The sequence below is a fragment of the Lucilia sericata genome, unplaced genomic scaffold (genome assembly GCF_015586225.1).
Source record: "Lucilia sericata isolate MDLA Ls3-8-SP2 unplaced genomic scaffold, ASM1558622v1 Contig000885F_arrow, whole genome shotgun sequence".
Taxonomy (NCBI): Eukaryota; Metazoa; Arthropoda; class Insecta; order Diptera; family Calliphoridae; genus Lucilia; species Lucilia sericata.
Genome location: NW_023994874.1, coordinates 175,323 through 194,236, shown reverse-complemented (window position 1 = coordinate 194,236; position 18,914 = coordinate 175,323). Strand labels below are relative to the sequence as shown.

The window sequence follows — 18,914 nt, the reverse complement described above, 5'->3', positions numbered from 1 at the left end:
ACTTTTATATGAAAAACATAAAATCGGCTTTAGTTCCTTAAATAACGCTCCAATCAAGAAACGAGTGAAAATCTGTGATCACTCATATTTCCTATGAAAAATCGATTTTTATATGAAAAACATAAAATCGGCTGTAGTTCCTTAAATAACGCTCCAATCAAGAAAATAGTGAAAATCTGTGATCACTCATATTTCCTATGAAAATCATAAAATCGGCTGTAGTTCCTTAAATAACGCTCCAATCAAGAAAATAGTGAAAATCTGTGATCACTCATATTTCCTATGAAAAATCGATTTTTATATGAAAAACATAAAATCGGCTGTAGTTCCTTAAATAACGCTCCAATCAAGAAAATAGTGAAAATATGTGATCACTCATATTTCCTATGAAAAATCGATTTTTATATGAAAAACATAAAATCGGCTCTAGTTCCTTAAATAACGCTCCAATCAAGAAAATAGTGAAAATCTGTGATCACTCATATTTCCCATGAAAAAACGATTTTATATGAAAAACATAAAATCGGCTCTAGTTCCGTAAATAACGCTCCAATCAAGAAACGAGTGAAAATCTGTGATCACTCATATTTTCCATCAAAAATCGATTTTTATATGAAAAACATAAAATCGGCTCTAGTTCCTTAAATAACGCTCCAATCAAGAAACGAGTGAAAATCTGTGATCACTCATATTTTCCATCAAAAATCGATTTTTATATGAAAAACATAAAATCGGCTCTAGTTCCTTAAATAACGCTCCAATCAAGAAACGAGTGAAAATCTGTGATCATTCATATTTCCTATGAAAACTCGATTTTTATATGAAAAACATAAAATCGGCTCTAGTTCCTTAAATAACGCTCCAATCAAGAAAATAGTGAAAATCTGTGATTACTCATATTTCCCATGAAAAAAACGATTTTTATATGAAAAACATAAAATCGGCTCTAGTTCCGTAAATAACGCTCCAATCAAGAAAATAGTGAAAATCTGTGATCACTCATATTTTCCATCAAAAATCGATTTTTATATGAAAAACATAAAATCGGCTGTAGTTCCTTAAATAACGCTCCAATCAAGAAAATAGTGAAAATCTGTGATCACTCATATTTTCCATCAAAAATCGATTTTTATATGAAAAACATAAAATCGGCTGTAGTTCCTTAAATAACGCTTCAATCAAGAAACGGGTGAAAATCTGTGATTACTCATATTTTCCATGAAAAAACGATTTTTCTATGAAAAACATAAAATCGGCTCTAGTTCCGTAAATAACGCTCCAATCAAGAAACGAGTGAAAATCTGTGATCACTCATATTTTCCATCAAAAATCGATTTTTATATGAAAAACACAAAATCGGCTGCAGTTCCTTAAATAACGCTCCAATCAAGAAAATAGTGAAAATCTGTAATTACTCATATTTCCCATGAAAAATCAATTTTTATATGAAAAACATAAAATCAAGAAAATAGTGAAAATCTGTGATCACTCATATTTCCTATGAAAAATCGATTTTTATATGAAAAACATAAAATCGGCTGTAGTTCCTTAAATAACGCTCCAATTAAGAAAATAGTGAAAATCTGTGATCACTTATATTTCCTATGAAAAATCAATTTTTATATGAAAAACATAAAATCCGCTGTAGTTCCTTAAACAACGCTCCAATCAAGAAAATAGTGAAAATCTGTGATCACTCATTGTCCAAACAAGGTTTGGACCTTAATAACTTCAAAAGCTCACATTACTTACATCATTGTAACATTAAACATTTAATTTGAAACCATTGTATTTATTTACCTTTAGTGTAAACACTTTAGTACTCGCTCTTTTTATAAATTGTCAAAAATAACTTTTACTACAAAAAGTCATTTTATGTCAATAATTTTTAGGCATTAATGTTAGCTGCGACTAACAATATATATTTAAAATATTATTCTTTTAAAAACCATCAAACGGTGAGCTTGAAATTACTAATCCCAAATAATTATCTAAACCCAAATTTGTCCAAAATAAAAACTGAATTTTTACTGATTGAAATTGTATCCCTTTTTTTTTATTTTCTCTATTTACTACTAACAATTATAATTGCACTGGAGCAATTATAATTGACTCAACTCTTTTCTAGATAAATAACTAATATTTAATCTCTCTCATCTGTAAGAGCAGATAAATAAATTATTAATAAAAGTAGTTAAATTCTAAACGCTCTACTTTTATTCATGGTCCTTTTGTGTGGGAACCAAAGCTGAAAAGAAAAAAGAAGATCCACACCAATATTGTCTCTCAAGTGTCAGTGAAGATAATTGAGTTGTATCAAAGTCTATTTGAGGAGGTAACAGAAGAAAATAAAATAACTTCAGTACCAATCGAAGTGAGTAAGTAAAAAACTAAAGCGCTTACATTTATGTCTTTATATTTTAAAACAAAAACATACAACACGTACAATAAATTAAAACATAATACAACAGTTCTAGTTCAAAAAGAAAATTAAAAATATCAAAAAATTGTCATTGTTTTCTAAAATAATAGTCCGTTTAAAAACGAAAAAACATAAGTGTCGTTCGTAAAAAAATCGGTAAAAAAAAAAGAAAGGAAAAAAGGTATAAAATTTAATTTTGTCTAAGAAGAAACTGTATAAAAAACAAGTGACATATGTGAAAAGAAAATCAAAGTCTGTCATCTTTACAAAACCAACGAAAATCCATTTTTAGTTACCAAAATTTAAAAAAAATAGTGATTAAAAGTCGCCATATTAAAAAATTAAAAGCATAAAAAAAGAGGTTATGTTTGTACATAGAAAAGAAAAACCGCCATATTAAATAAAAATACAAAAAAAAAAGGAATAAAACTGTATAAAAATACATAATATATGTTAACGAAAAATCATGAAAAGTCGCCATTAAAATATATTGTTACATAACGGCCATTTTTTTATATACATAGCTTCATACATAATTTTTTTCAATCACTTACAGAGTCAAAGTTAAAATTAAATAAAATAAAAAAAAAAAAAAATATTTGAAAATCAAATCTAACCCGTTAAACAAATTTTTTTCATCAAATAAACCAATCAAGAAAATATTAAAAAAAAAAAATAAAATAAACATACACAAAATAAAACGAATTTAAGAAATTACTTTTTTTCCAAACGAATATCAAAAGAAATTAAGAAACAAAAAGATCCCGTTGTTTTAAGTGCATCAACACTCGTCATCCAAATAAGCTGAAAGAAGAACATATATATGTACGTGTTGTATGTCGTTGGCGTATGTTTATAAGGTAAATCTCTCTAAAATTCAAATTATAAAATTTCATACATATATCCAAAAAAAAAAAAAAAAAAACATTAATATCTTATCACATCATTTCCCTTTCATTAACATCCTAAGCTCTTAAACAAAATAACACACAAACAATTTGAATTCTCTTAAACTCATACAAAAAAGCTTGAACATAAAAAATTCACGATCTCTTAGAACATTTTCTTGAATTCTATTTTTTTTCTTCTTCATAGAGTTCAATCTCTCATAGAATTTTTATCTAAAATAACTCTTTACTTCTTTATAACTTTTCTCTTACGTGTACATACGTACCAACAATTCATACAGTCCACTCGTATTAAAACAAAAAGAAAACAAAATAATACTCAACTTTACTTATTTAACTTCAGTGTTACCAGGAAGTATTTATGAAACAAATTTATTAAAAAATATATAAAATTGTGTTATATATTTTGCAAAAACTATTTCAAAATTTTAGAAATCCGCATGAAAAATTACACAAAAATCTACTTAATATATCAACATCAAATTTAAAAAAAAACAAGCTCATCATTTAAAATAATTATTCATACATCGGCAACACTGACTGATTTCAGGAAAAAAATTGAACATTTGGTGGTGGTTTTTTCATACTCTCTCTTAATTTTGAAAACAACTCACCCTCATTTAACGCACCTAAGAAATCTAATTGCGTAATATCTAGCTTATTTCAAAGGTCATATACGTTTTGCAGTTTATTTTTCATAAAAACCTAAACCAAACAAAAAAGTTATACTTTAATATTATTAAAAATTTTTTTTTAAACAAAATTTTGAAAAAATCAAATCCTTAAATCAAAATTAAAAAAAAAAATTAAATATTAAAAAAAAGGAAAACCCCCTACCAAACTAAATTTAATTAAAACTAAGTTTAATTAACCAAATTAAATTTAATGCTCTTAACGCTAAATATCAAGAATTGTAAAAATTTTCTGATTAGATTTTGGTTTAGAGGAAATTAATATTGTTTTCTTTTCTTCTCAATCAAATTATTTCGCATCAAATTATTACAAAAATTAATTGTTTACAAAATATTAAAGCAAAAATAATATCTTATTTGCAACGATTAACCAATAATCTGAATAAATTCAACTTGATTCCGGTTTCCTTTACAAAACTTAAGTAAAGGTTCAATTCTAAAACTCCACTTCTATTGACATAAAATAAATTTTATTTATTTATTACGTCTAGTGCTATACCAATAAATAGCGCGCAAAAAAACATACGAACATAAACTTATCTTATATTCAAATTTAAAACTCATATCTAGTGCTATACCGATAAATAGCCTACAAAACCGCAAATACTATTAAAACAAACACTATCTCAATTGTTTCCCATACAATTTTAATTACACCTATCTTGATTTTCTCATCTAGCACTATACCCGCAGATTATCATTTAAACACAATACAATTTGATATTTAAGAACAAAAAATTTAGGTCCCTGTACTTCCCATTAAACAGTTTTTTTTTTTTTTCTTTTTGTTAAAATGAGCACATCATCTCAAAAAGACACTACAACCAATTCAGCTCTGAACGAGCGCTTTATATTTGACTGCGATCATTTACTGCAGTTCTGTCAAAAGTTTAATCAAGCACCCATTGAAAACCAAACGGATTCCGTGTTAGATGTAAAATTAAGAGATTTAGATTCAAGATGGGGAAAAGTAGAGGCTTCCTATGAAAAATTGATGCTAGCCCCTGAAAAGGAGGTGCAATCGCAATTTAAAGAAAAAGCCAAAACTAGTTTTGACTCTTGCGTCGATGCTTATTACCTCTGTACTTCACAAATCATTGATTTAATGAAGACAGTTAAATTAGATACATCTGTAGCCCAAGGTTTCGATGCGTCAGCTCGCTACTCATTACCCCTTCCACAAAATGTACCTCTAGATAACTCAAATATAAGCATTAAAATCCCACCATGCGATACAGAAATATTTTACGGCAGCTATGAACAATGGCCATCATTTCGGGATATGTTCACAGCCGTATATATAAACCATTCAAAATTAACCCCAGTCACAAAACTATATCACCTCCGTAACAAAACTAAAGGTGAAGCAGGCGAAATTGTCAAACGCTACCCTCTATCTCATGACAATTTTGATCTCGCCTGGAAAGCATTAAGAACTCGTTATGAAAACAAAAGAGTACTCGTAGATAATCAAATTAAGATATTATTCGATATTCCCCCTGCGAAACACGAAGACAGTGAGTCAATTAGACGAATTCAATCCTCAGTAAGTGATTCCTTAGCTACCCTAAGAACTCTAGGAATCGAGGTAGAAAGTTGGGATCCTATTTTAATCCGTCTAATCTCTACAAAACTACCAGAATTTACACTTTCCTTGTGGGAACAATCGCTCGCATCTCCTCGTGAGCTACCAAAATGGTCTCAAATGTCGCAATTTCTAGTCGACAGATATGAAGCGGTTGAACGTCTTAATAGTATAAAAACAACAAAAGATTGCTTTGTGTTAACAGAAACACCTAATTCTAAAATACAATCATATGTCTCTCAAGAAAGTTTATTTCCACCATGCAAATTATGTAATGAAGCTCACTCTCTAAGAAAATGCCCAAAATTTCGAACATATACTATTCAACAAAGAATAGATTACGTTTATAAGAACAAATATTGTAACAATTGTTTGTCTCCATCTCATACAAAAACGAATTGTAAAAGCAAAAATACTTGTCTTAACTGTAAAAAGACACACCACACATTATTGCACATGAAAAAGAAGTGGTCAAACTCTCCCCAAAGCTCAGATACGAACAACACAAATGAAGCAAATAATATATCTCAAAACCAACCAGTACATAGATCTTTTCATAATCAAAATAATACTCAAAATGAAAGCCCCCAAACGTCAGGAGAAATTCAAGCTAATTTCTCAGCTAGCAACGAAAACATACTATTACGAACTGCTTTAATGCAAATTGAGCATATGGGTGAACATTTCACCATAAGAGCCTTAATTGATCCTGGCTCACAACGCACATTTTTATCCGAAAGAATAAGGAATAGACTTCAACTTCCATATACAAAATGTCACTATGAAATCGTTGGTATTGGTGGTCAAAAACAATCCTCAAATAAGGAGTGTGAATTCATATTGTACGCCAAAAGATATAACATGAAATTCCCTATTAAAGCTATAATTTTGCCAAAAGTTACCAAAAATCTTCCTTCTTACACATTTGATATTCCAAAATCATCTGAATTACTTGAACTTGACTTAGCTGACCCAACATTCAATCAATCATCTCAAATAGACTTGTTGCTAGGAAATGATTATGAGCATTTCATTAATATTGAAGGTATAAAGAAGAATATCTGCGGAAAAACATCAGCATATAACACTATTTTTGGTTGGGTACTCAGCGGTCCCATAAACATTATAAACATTCAGTCCTTTACAACTTCTGTTATTTCATCAGACACATCTGACCTCAATGACATTTTAAGAAAATTTTGGGAACAAGAAGAAATTCCCACATCACGTACAAAATCAGAAGAAGATATATATTGCGAAGAATTTTATGCAAAAACGACTAAACGTCGAGAAGATGGCAAGTATGTTGTAAGATTACCCTTTAAAAAAGACTTTCCCGAAAAGGTTTTTCTCGGATCATCACGATTCATAGCTTTAGCTCAGTATTCAAGAATGGAAAAAACACTTGCTAAAGATACAAGTCTCCAATCCCAATATAATACTGTTCTTAATGAATATTTAACTCTTGACCACATGGAAGAAACTTCATCACGTGAAATTGTGGTACATGATAAATATAATTCATTTTACTTACCTCATCACGCTGTAGTTCGCCCTGAACATAAAACTACAAAAGTAAGGGTTGTCTTTAACGCCTCAAGGAAAACCAAATCACAATTTTCACTTAATGATATCTTATATACTGGCCCAATTCTTCAACGCGACTTAATAACAGTTATTCTCAATTGGAGAAAGTATCAGTATGTATTTAGCGCCGATATTCAAAAAATGTATCGCCAGATACTAATTCACCCGACAGATAGGCCCTTTCAAAGAATTTTATTTCAAAATGAACCCAACGGTCCTATTAGAGACTATCAGTTGAAAACTGTAACATTTGGAGTAAATTGTGCTCCCTATCTCGCAATTCGTACTCTACTTCAAATAGCATTTGATCACGAAACATCAAACCCTAGAGTAGCTAATGTTTTACGCAATGAAACATACGTCGATGACATTCTTACTGGCGGCCACACTATTGACGATACTTTATCTATTCGGAATCAGTTAATTAAAGTTTTAAAATCTGCAGGTATGCCACTTAAAAAGATTACTGCAAACAATCCCCAGTTACTTTTAGGTCTACCCAAAGAAGATTTATATGATCAAGATTTTCTTTTATTTGATGAAACAAGCTCCACAAAGACTCTGGGCATTAAATGGAATGCTCTCACAGACTCTTTTACCTATAGCTTTTCTACAATCCCAAGATTTGAAAAAATTACCAAACGCCAAATTCTATCAATCGTAGCCAAACTATTTGACCCGGCTGGTTGGCTCGCACCAGTAGTGATTAAAGCCAAAATGCTTATGCAACATCTCTGGCTGGAAGGATTGGATTGGGATGAAGATGTCTCAGCAGAATCACTGGAAAATTGGAATAATCTTGCCCAAGATATCTCAGGTGTCGAAACTATCCGCATTCCTCGCTGGCTACAATTCAACCCATCGGATGTTGTTCAAATTCATGGTTTTTCAGATGCCTCTAAAACAGCATATTGTGCCACTGTATATATTAGGTGCCAAACTAATACCCACATCGTTTTCTCTAACTTACTAGTGGCAAAGAGTAAAGTGGCCCCTATCCAAACTGTTTGTCTTCCACGTTTGGAACTTAACGGAGCAGTTCTATTAGCAGAATTAGTACATTCCCTTTGTTCATCCCTAGAATTTATTGGAAAAGATATATATTTATGGACAGATTCCTCTATAGTGTTAGGTTGGCTGTCAAAACCCCCATCGACATGGGAAACATATGTAGCAAATCGTATTTCTCGAATACATACTCTTGTACCCAATATCAATTGGCGTCATGTTTCTACGCACGATAATCCTGCTGACTTAGGAACCCGAGGCTGTAAACCATCAGAACTCGCTATCAATAAACTTTGGTGGCATGGTCCATCATGGCTAACTAGACCCGTGAATGCATGGCCAAATAGAAACCCATTAAAACCAAATGAAAACCATAACAAAGTTCAAGTTTTCCACAATATTATACAAAATGAAGATATACTTGAAAATTTCTCTTCATACTCTAGAGCGCTTCGAGTAATCTGTTACATGTTTAGGTTTTTCAATCGACTCACTAAGCGATGTATAAACCCATCTACAGTAACCATAACTCAGCAAGAAATTAATTTCATAAAAACTAAGCTTATAATTTTATCTCAAAAAACCTATTTTACTGAAGAATATGCACAACTCTCTAACTCTCAACCAATATCTAGTAAAAGCTCTTTAAAATGTCTCAATCCATTCCTTGATTCGAACTCAGTATTACGTGTAAATGGTCGTTTGTCTCAATCTTTTCTCCCATATAATGAACGATATCCTATTATATTATCCGGAAATTCTCGATTCTGTCATTTGTATCTTTCTTATTTGCATACATTACTCTTACATGCTGAGTACAATCAAATGTGTAGAATAGTACAAACTGAATTCTATATATCGAGACTCAAACCCCGAGTGAAAAATATAATTCGCCATTGCAAAACGTGCATAATTTACAAGCAACAGTCATGCTCTCAAATTATGGCTCCACTACCGCCGGAAAGATGCCAAATATCGCCTCCGTTTCAAAGCATAGGTATAGACTTTGCTGGCCCTTTTGATCTTAAATCGTCATCTCTACGCAAATCTACCATCATTAAAGGATATGCCTGCGTTTTTGTTTGCTTCAGCACAAAGGCTATACATTTAGAAGCTTGCTCTGATCTATCATCTGCAGCATTTCAAGCTGCGTTTTCCCGATTCATTGGGAGGCGGGGACTCCCCCAAAGGGTTATGTCTGATAACGGTAGGAATTTCCTTGGTGCCAGTAGAGTTCTAGTACGAGAATTTGCTTCATTCATAAAATCTGTCGCATCAGATATCTCTCAAAAGTATATCTCTCACGGCTTCGAATGGAAGTTTATTCCACCACATGCACCCCACATGGGCGGACTTTGGGAAGCCGCTGTAAAAAGCTTTAAGTTCCATTTAAAGCGAATTTCTGGTGCTCAAAAATTCAACTTCGAAGAGTTCTCCACTATCCTCGCAAGAATCGAAGGAGTTTTAAATTCACGGCCAATTTCCGCCTTATCTGAAGACCCTACTGATCTAACAGCACTTACTCCTGGTCACTTCTTAAGAGGAGCACCCATAATGGCTTTCCCAGAGCAAAGTATTCAAGATATCTCCCTTGTAAACAGATGGGAAAAACTGAAAGCTGTCCATCATCAATTCGCAATCAGATGGAAGGAAGATTATTTGAAATCTCTTCACAAGCGGTACAAATGGAAAAACAATGTTCGGAATCTTCAAATTGGCGATCTAGTAATCGTTATGGATGACTTACTACCTCCGTCTGAGTGGCGAATAGGTAGAGTCGTTAAGTTATATCCAGGTTCTGATACTAATATTCGTACTGTTGATATACGCACCGCATCAGGAATTATAACTCGTTCAATCGTAAAACTTTGCTATCTTCCCTTCCTAAACGAAAACTTATTTTAATTACTTGCTCATGATCTAATAACTTTAACATTTTGTTCACAAACTTCTAACCTAATCACATTTCTCATTTACTAACACATCATTCATAACTCACTAGATCTCTTTATTTCACTTCAGCTTATAAACATTTTACTTAAACCCTCACTGTTAAGTTCTCCACTAATTGTATCTTTCATTCCCAAACAGAAATCAGAAGAACCGTATCAAATGAGGCAGCATCGCAACTATCGCTCAGAAAGCAACCATACTAGACGACATCGTGAGCGAACCCGAGATTCGGACATTCATCAGTGTCTAATATGCAGAAAATATCATCCGCTTAAGTTCTGCCGCAAATTCCTTAACATGGACACCAGAAGACGTAAAATGGTAGTGGAGAAGCTGGGATATTGCCTTAATTGCTTGGCCAGAAGCCATAAAATTATGTCTTGCACTTCATTAGCAACATGCAAGATATGTGATAAACTTCACCACACATTACTACATGCAAGTCAACAACGCCATCGACCACTGCCAAGTTTAAAAACCCAACATTTGCGTAATCAACGTACATTACGAGAGCACAAATCTAATGTGATCACACCTAATACCAAGATCTTGTCCGAGGCCATTAGATCATTAGCTCAAATACTTTGTGCTTCAGATGTTCCAAACTCATTTGCATGACTGCAAGGCGGGCGCCATGTCCAAACAAGGTTTGGACCTTAATAACTTCAAAAGCTCACATTACTTACATCATTGTAACATTAAACATTTAATTTGAAACCATTGTATTTATTTACCTTTAGTGTAAACACTTTAGTACTCGCTCTTTTTATAAATTGTCAAAAATAACTTTTACTACAAAAAGTCATTTTATGTCAATAATTTTTAGGCATTAATGTTAGCTGCGACTAACAATATATATTTAAAATATTATTCTTTTAAAAACCATCAAACGGTGAGCTTGAAATTACTAATCCCAAATAATTATCTAAACCCAAATTTGTCCAAAATAAAAACTGAATTTTTACTGATTGAAATTGTATCCCTTTTTTTTTATTTTCTCTATTTACTACTAACAATTATAATTGCACTGGAGCAATTATAATTGACTCAACTCTTTTCTAGATAAATAACTAATATTTAATCTCTCTCATCTGTAAGAGCAGATAAATAAATTATTAATAAAAGTAGTTAAATTCTAAACGCTCTACTTTTATTCACTCATGTTTTCCATCAAAAATCGATTTTTATATGAGAGACATAAAATCGGCTGTAGTTCCTTAAATAACGCTCCAATCAAGAAAATAGTGAAAATCTGTGATCACTTATATTTCCTATGAAAAATCGATTTTTATATGAAAAACATGAAATCGGCTGTAGTTCCTTAAATAACGCTCCAATCAAGAAACAAGTGAAAATCTGTGATCACTCATATTTCCTATGAAAAACCGATTCTTATATGAAAAACATAAAATCGGTTCTAGTTCCTTAAATAACGCTCTAATCAAGAAACGAGTGAAAATCTGTGATCACTCATATTTCCTATGAAAAATCGATTTTTATATCACAAACATTTCACCGAATATTTTATTATTATGTACAGTGTCTCACATAAGTATTCGAATTTGGTTGTACTTTGAAAAGAAACATAATTTAATAATATTTTTTGTGTGTGAAATGAATAATTAAATTTGTTATATTGTCTAGAGAGTCCTATGGTATAATATCACAATCTTTAAAATTTGGAAAAATTACATTTACCTCAATTGATTTAACTTTTTTTAAAAAAAGGCCATAAAATTGCCTCACAAAAGTATTCGAATTTTTCCTGTATTTCATATATGACCATATTATACGAAACACAAAAATTATAATCGAGTGGTTTTTTGCTTAAAATTGTGTTAAGGGGTTACTATCGACCGAAATAATATATTTTTGGCCCATTTGTTCCAAAATTTTGGAGCATTTGTACCATCTTTTCATGTAATATCATTAAAATGGCGATTTTTGACCATATTTGCAATTTTTTTTTCCTTTTTTTCAGAAATAAACCCAAACTTTAATATTGGGATTTAATAGACCCCTTGAGGTATCTAAAATTAATAATTTTTGTTATAAGGATCTGTACTTAAAAGTTCCAAGATGTATTTTTGGTATCGTTCTTCTGTTTCTAATTAAATTGTATGGATCTTAAGTCCCTTTTCGTACCACTAGGGCCGATATTTTCCGACAAAGTTGGCTAGTATACATTCATGTACATATTAGCACTAATATATTTTAAATTTTCAATACATTATATCGGTATACAATTCCAAAACATGCCTTAACAAAACGTCATCCTATACAGTAGATTTGAGTTTTTACTATTCGTAACTTTCACGCTTATGTTGCCCATTACAATAACACTGTAAGTCCAAAATTTTGGGTTTATTTTGATCATAGTAATCAATATTTAAACAGATATCGATATTTTTGAGTTAGACCATAATGATATAGTGGCATGCAGCCTGGAGGTCATTGGTATATAAAAATAATGATACTACCATATTGAATGGTGTTTCTTCGAGGCATGTTTTGGAGTTGTACACTTCCACAATACATTGAAAACTTAAAATATATAAAAGCTGATATCTAAAAGAATATATACAAGAAAACTTTCCCCGAAAACTTTTGACCCTAGTATTATGAAAATGGACTTAAGTTCCAATATATTGAATTAGCGACAGAATAATGATATCAATAATATATCTTGGATCGTTTGAATACAGATTCTTGTAACAAAAATACTATTTTTAGATACTCCAAGGGGTCTATTAAATCCCAATATCAAACTTTGGTTTTATCTCTGGAAAAAAAGAGAAAATACTACAAATATTGCCAAAAATCGCCATTTTAATGGTATTACATAAAAAGAGGGGTACAAATCCCCAAAAATTGTGGACCAAATGGGCCTAAAATATATCATTTCGGTTGATAGTAACCCCTTAAAACAATTTAAAGCATAAAAACTAGTCTATTCTAAAATTTGTGTTTCGTATAATATGCTCAAATATGAAATACAGTAAAAATTCGTATACTTTTGTGAGGCAATTTTATGGACTTTTTTAAAAAAAGCTAATTTAATTTAAGTAAATGTAAATTTTTCAAGTTTTAAAAAGCGTGATATCAAACTTAAGGGCTGTCTAGACAATATAACAAATTAATTTTTTTTGGCACACAAAATATATTATTAAATTTGGTTTCTTTTCATAGTTTACCTAAATTCGAATACTTATGAGAGACACTGTATGTATGTATGTATGTAAATAACATAAAATTGTAGAATCGTTAAGTAGAAATTTGGTTTATTTGGAAATAAATTAAATTAAAAAATACAATTTTTTCCACTTACTTGTTTGATTCTGCTTTAAAGAAATTGCTGTAATTAATAAATTTTATTGATTTCCAATATTTGCACTTCAAAATCAATAAATGCATTTATTTACTTTACGATACACAAACACTAGTACAACAATAACAAAAAGAAACGAACGACAACATAAATTCGAAACAATGGAAACGAAACAGAAATTTAACAACTTTTTACATTCTTTTCTGTAAATTTAAATGGATATTTTAACAAAAAAGTTATGCACACTTATTAAGTAGCATTTTAACTTTATTTTTATGCAAAAATATTTAATAAAACTTTACTATTTCAAAGCAAAATTATAAATTTTCTAAGACACTTTATATATTGAACCGTACCGTAAGAAAATTCCGCGTAAACTAAATTTTCTACTAAAGAAATGTCAAAATAACGTTTTTTTTCTGCATTTTGTTTGTTTTTAATTGATGCTGTTGTAATTTTTTAGAAATAATATGACATTTTTTAGTTAATTGTTATTTATGGTACATATTATGTACAATTTTTTGATTTAGCTAGAGCACCTTTTGTTTAATTACAGGAAACTTCTCAAGATGTTTTGTGTTTTGGACTCCAGAGACTTCTGAACAGTTATAAAATAGCAGTTCCTTGCTTTGTTTATAAAATTTCGAAAACTTCAAGAAACGTCCGGCAATGTTTAAGGCCTTCTCCTGTTTTGTTATATTAATCTCCGGAAACATCTGGTACCTTTAAGTAACTTCCAGAGATAAATACAACAAAACAGGAGAAGCTCTTAAGCATCGCCGCACGTTTCTTGAAGTACATACACTGTTTAATACTTGGATTAGTTTAACCGGAACTTCTTGTTGTGTACTTTTTTAACTCAGGAAACTTGGAGAAACTTCACTAAAAGGTTATCAGCTGCTCCCGCTTTGCTTTATTAAACTCTAGAAACTTCTGGGAAATTATTAACAGTAGTAAGTTACATACAAGACGTACCCATGAGAATCACTGCTACAACAACAAAAAAATATGTATGTACAAGTTACATGTGCGTATATTTATTAAGATCCAATAACTTCGAGAGTCTTAGATTGTATGTATGTGTTACTACGAACTACTGTTGTTAAACTCCAGGCATGATTTGCTAACTGCCGAAGATGTTTTATAAAACTATGGGAAATTATTAACTTTGACTTGTTTTTATTAAACAGCAACAGCAGATCCTTGTTTGTAGTAATTCCAGATAATTCTAGAGGAACTTTAAGAAACAGCAGCATCATGCTTCTGTTCTTTTTTTTTTTTTGCAAAAATATATTCTGGAATCTTTCTAGAAATATTATGTTTTGAAGAATATTTCCAGAAATTTCTAAAGAATTTTTAACAACAACACATTCTATGATTGATATACCTTCAAGATATTTCTAGAATTTAACCGAAATTTCTTTATTCTTAACATTATTGGAGTTGTGTCTTCATTAGAAAATTCTTCTTCTAATGGTTTATTAGATCGGAATGTGTTCCGGAATCTTTCTAGAAATTTAATGGAAGTTCTGAAGAATATTTCCACACATTTCTAAAGAATATTTAACTTCAATACGCTGTATGGTTGATAAACTTCCAGAAGCTTCTAGAATTTGCCCAAATTTTTAGTATTAATATCATTGGAGCTGTGTCTTCATTATAGGAAACATTCATAATAGCATTTTATTGTGTTTTATTAGATCGGAATGTATTCCGGAATCTTTGTAGAAATGTTAAAAGAATACTGTTGAACTCCGGAAACATCGAGAAACTTACAGATAAAATTTAACTAATACATACATATGTTTAAAAGTCCCTGGCGGAAAATCAAATATTGCAACAGGAAATTCCATTTCATTTATAACAACAAACTTTGTTTAATTAATGTTGCATCAACATGTTTATAGAAAAAATGTATCTTTAACAAGTTAATTTTACTATATCTGCATTAGCCCCTCAAAAATCTAATATCTTTAAAGAAATACTCTTTAATTAACAGTCCTATAGAACATATTACATTAATTAGTAAAGAACTTTCAAATAAATCCCTTCCTAAAATAAAAGTCAAGTAATTTTTAATTCAAACATTTTATTTTAAATTTTTTATTTTTTTTTTTTTAATTACCATTTCTTTAATTTTATTTAATCAGTCTCTGGTTGTGTGTATTAAGATTTAAATTTTACAAAAGAAATTTTAAAAATTCTTTAAATTTTCTAACGTTAGCAATGCCAAAAGTCATATGTTACAAAAATATTTAACAATGTTTTCTTCTTCTTCATTCCAAATGACTTTCGGCCTTATTTGCAGAATTTATCATAAACTTAGAAATTTGTTTTACATTTTCATGTTTTTGTTTAATGAAATTATTTTCTTCCATATTTCATTTTCTAAAAAATTAAACTTAAATTCTAAAAAGAACTAATTTTCATTAAATAAATAGTAGGAAATGATTTTTTTTTTTAAATTTAAAACAAAATTAAAATTTGTTGCCAAAATAATAATGAATGAATTTTGTCTCATATTGCAATAAAGAGAAAAAATTTACAAAATAAATAACAAAAATAAAGAAGTTGTTGTCTGCTTGTTTTGTAATAACTAAGGGATCACATGTTCGGGCAAGTTTTCTTTTTGGATTCCTACATATGGAATGAGTTTAGATATTTATGTATTTGTTATCCTAAAGAAAGCCTTAAAGGGCTTGTTGCAGAAATAAGGATATACACAGAGATTTCCCTATTTCTGTAACATAGGTTTTATAGATTACAAAACAAGCTTCAGACATTTAACAAATGAATTTGGAAAAAATGATATTAATATGGACAAAACAATTCATTTAAAGTTTCCTACAAGTATTTTCTTCTTTTCACATTTCCAGATCTGTTTTTTTTTTTTGTTTACTCGATACCACGCCGCCGGCAGCCTAATTCAATTGTTACTGCAAGCTTGTGGTGTTTTAGTAATTGGAAGTAGTTGTTAGCCTAACACTTCTTGTTCTTAAGACTTAAATATAACGCTTATAATAAAAATAGTAATAATATTAAATATTACATAATAATAAATACATCCCGCCCAGCAATTTGAACGCAGTTCCCCTACTTATTACACTAGCCTACTGTATTACATATTTATACTACTATCTAGTTGGGTAAAATCTCACTGAGCAGCTCCTTTGTACCCGGCTGTATTGAATCGGGGAATTTGATATCAAACGACACCATCAGATCACCACGACGTGATGGTTCTTTGGGGAAAGGCAACCCCCGGCCACTAATACGTTTCACGGTGGTGGGCTTAATGATTTCACCCTGTGTATTGACGGTAATGCGATCACCCTGTAGAGTGGGTACGGATACTGTGGTGCCGCACAAGGCTTGTTTCAAACTTACTTGGGCACTGTAGCGCAAATCACTGCCTTCACGTTTAAACACTGGATGAGGTTTATCACGTATGATGAAAATAATATCGGCAGGAATTTTACCGGGAGTCTGATCGCCCTCCTGTTGGAAGGTGATCTTAGTGCCAGCCTTCCAGCCAGGTTTAACAGTTATATTTAAGACTTTCTCTTCCTTGCGGGCCTGTCCGGTGGCCAAAGACATGCGTGATATTTTCATTTTCTTAACACAGCCCTTATCAACTTCCTCCAAGGAGACATACAAATCATGTTCAATGGGAGGATCTTGGGTTTGACGTTTACGATTGGGTTGGGCATTAAAGGACTGTGAACGGAATGCTCCTCCGGGGCCACCACCTCCAGTCATTTGTGAGTAAATATCATCATTGTCACCCATGAAAATAGTTTGTGATTCAAAAATGCGTGAGGGATCACCGCCACCAAAGAATATACCGAAGGGATCAGCATTGCCAAAGAATTGGGCAAATGTAGCTCTTGGATCACCGTGATAAGTGTAGGTGCCACCACCCTCATGACCTGCGCCTCCGGGAATGCCACCCTTCAGTCCCTCTTCACCATACTGATCATAAATATCACGTTTCTTTTTGTCCGACAGTACCTCATAGGCCTCTGCTATTTCCTTAAAACGTTCCTCAGCCTGTGGTGTCTTATTCTTGTCGGGATGGTATTTCAAAGCCAATTTGCGATAGGCTTTCTTTATTTCGTCATCATTGGCATTTTTATTGATGCCAAGAATTTTATAGAAATCTTTTCCCATTGTGTGGATTTAAATTTCACTAAACTGCAGTTAATAAGCGGAATTCTAGAAAAAAAATTAAAATTTTATTAGTATTTTGGGAAATTTATAAAAAAAAAAATTGTTACATATTACGTTAACCATGTAACAAACAACAACAACAATAAATGATTTATTTACTTTTTAAAATACTTTTTTCAACGATTATTCTACGATTTTCTTTATTCTAGTGCATAGAACTTTCGAGAGATGTTTTGGGTTTTTTCTTTTTTTTTTTTTGTGCCAACAGTGGTTTTGCACAGAAACGGGTAGAAAATGAAAAATGAATGATTTTTGAATGAAATCGAATTGGACAATAGCGGTCTCATTTCAACTTGTAACAAGTAAATTATATTTTATTTTTTTGCCATCAAAACAGAGAAAATTTGTCAAGTTTCTCTTTCTCTCTTGTGCTCTCTGTGTAATGCCAATTATTAGGCTAATGATTTCATCGACAATTCAAGAATATTCCCGTAACAATAAGAAAAAAAATCATTGCAATATAACTTTTATTTCTCACTAATTTGTAAATAATTAATTAATACAAGCTAATTGTTTTATAATTTAAATTACTTATTTTGAATTAACAAAATAGAAACACTAGGCCTGTGTTTTTTGAACTTTAAAAACTAAAATTGTTTTATTTGTTGCTGCTTTTGTTTTGTAACGTTTATCTGTAATTATTTAAAATTGGTATTTACCTTTTTTAGAATTTTTTTTACTACAGCTTCTTTGATTATTATAAATCTTAAAAATACTTAAGATTTTGTTTAATTAGTTTTATGCAATATGCACTTGAAATTTTAGTTAAACTAGTTAAATTTTTCTTTACTTTTTTTGTATTTGCTGTTTATCTCTGTTTTATTTTAAATTAATTTCAAAGCCAACTTGTTTATTAGTGTTGAACTCTTGTTTTTATATATTATAATAAATCTTTATTTTATTATTAAATAGCAATTAGTTAATATCTTCCACGTATAATACGATTATTTGCTTGAATTTTATCACTATTTTTTCTTGCTTGTTTGTTTTGTTAATAAACCGTTTCCTGGACACTCACTTGTATTTATAGCAAATTGTGTTTCAAATTCTAGAATGTTCCAGATTATTTTGACATTTCTTTGCCTACATAGTTGTATTCATCCGTCAGAGTTGTATTTCGTAAATATGCGAGTTAAATCTGGCAATGCTGTTTTCATAACCACCAGCTTTTGTATATAATATTTAAATAAGACGAGTATTA

At 30.7% G+C, this 18,914-nt stretch overlaps 2 protein-coding genes across 6 annotated transcripts; one reads left to right on the top strand and one right to left on the bottom strand.

Annotated features, from left to right (window-relative positions):
- Window positions 1–2,209: 2,209 nt before the first annotated feature.
- On the top strand, window positions 2,210–11,032 carry LOC119608827. 3 transcript variants are annotated; one of them, XM_037963369.1, is made up of 3 exons: window positions 2,210–2,374; window positions 3,166–3,282; window positions 10,294–11,032. In XM_037963369.1, exons 2-3 carry the CDS (start codon window positions 3,259–3,261, stop codon window positions 10,771–10,773), a joined length of 504 nt encoding a protein of 167 aa, XP_037819297.1. In that variant the 5' UTR covers window positions 2,210–2,374; window positions 3,166–3,258; the 3' UTR covers window positions 10,774–11,032. The 3 variants fall into 3 exon arrangements, with proteins under 3 accessions (XP_037819297.1, XP_037819298.1, XP_037819296.1); XM_037963370.1 differs by lacking the exon at window positions 3,166–3,282 and having other exon boundaries at window positions 2,210–2,378; XM_037963368.1 differs by lacking the exon at window positions 2,210–2,374 and having other exon boundaries at window positions 3,085–3,282.
- Window positions 11,033–16,364: 5,332 nt separating this feature from the next.
- On the bottom strand, window positions 16,365–18,721 carry LOC119608826 (dnaJ protein homolog 1). 3 transcript variants are annotated; one of them, XM_037963363.1, is made up of 2 exons: window positions 18,374–18,721; window positions 16,365–17,700 (listed from the first exon to the last, which is right to left on the bottom strand). In XM_037963363.1, the coding sequence occupies exon 2, from the start codon at window positions 17,651–17,653 to the stop codon at window positions 16,622–16,624; it is 1,032 nt and encodes a 343-aa protein (XP_037819291.1). In that variant the 5' UTR covers window positions 17,654–17,700; window positions 18,374–18,721; the 3' UTR covers window positions 16,365–16,621. The 3 variants fall into 3 exon arrangements, with proteins under 3 accessions (XP_037819291.1, XP_037819294.1, XP_037819295.1); XM_037963366.1 differs by lacking the exon at window positions 18,374–18,721 and adding an exon at window positions 17,813–17,958 and having other exon boundaries at window positions 16,365–17,698; XM_037963367.1 differs by lacking the exon at window positions 18,374–18,721 and adding an exon at window positions 17,761–17,795 and having other exon boundaries at window positions 16,365–17,698.
- Between the last annotated feature and the right edge of the window lie 193 nt (window positions 18,722–18,914).

Excerpts from the sequence above, each read along its gene's own strand:
- LOC119608826 (XM_037963363.1), bottom strand. The coding sequence starts at position 17,653 with ATGGGAAAAGATTTCTATAAAATTCTTGGCATCAATAAAAATGCCAAT.
- LOC119608827 (XM_037963369.1), top strand. The coding sequence starts at position 3,259 with ATGTCGTTGGCGTATGTTTATAAG. Across the intron at positions 3,283-10,293 it reads CGTTGGCGTATGTTTATAAG|AAATCAGAAGAACCGTATCA; the intron begins GTAAATCTCTCT and ends ATTCCCAAACAG.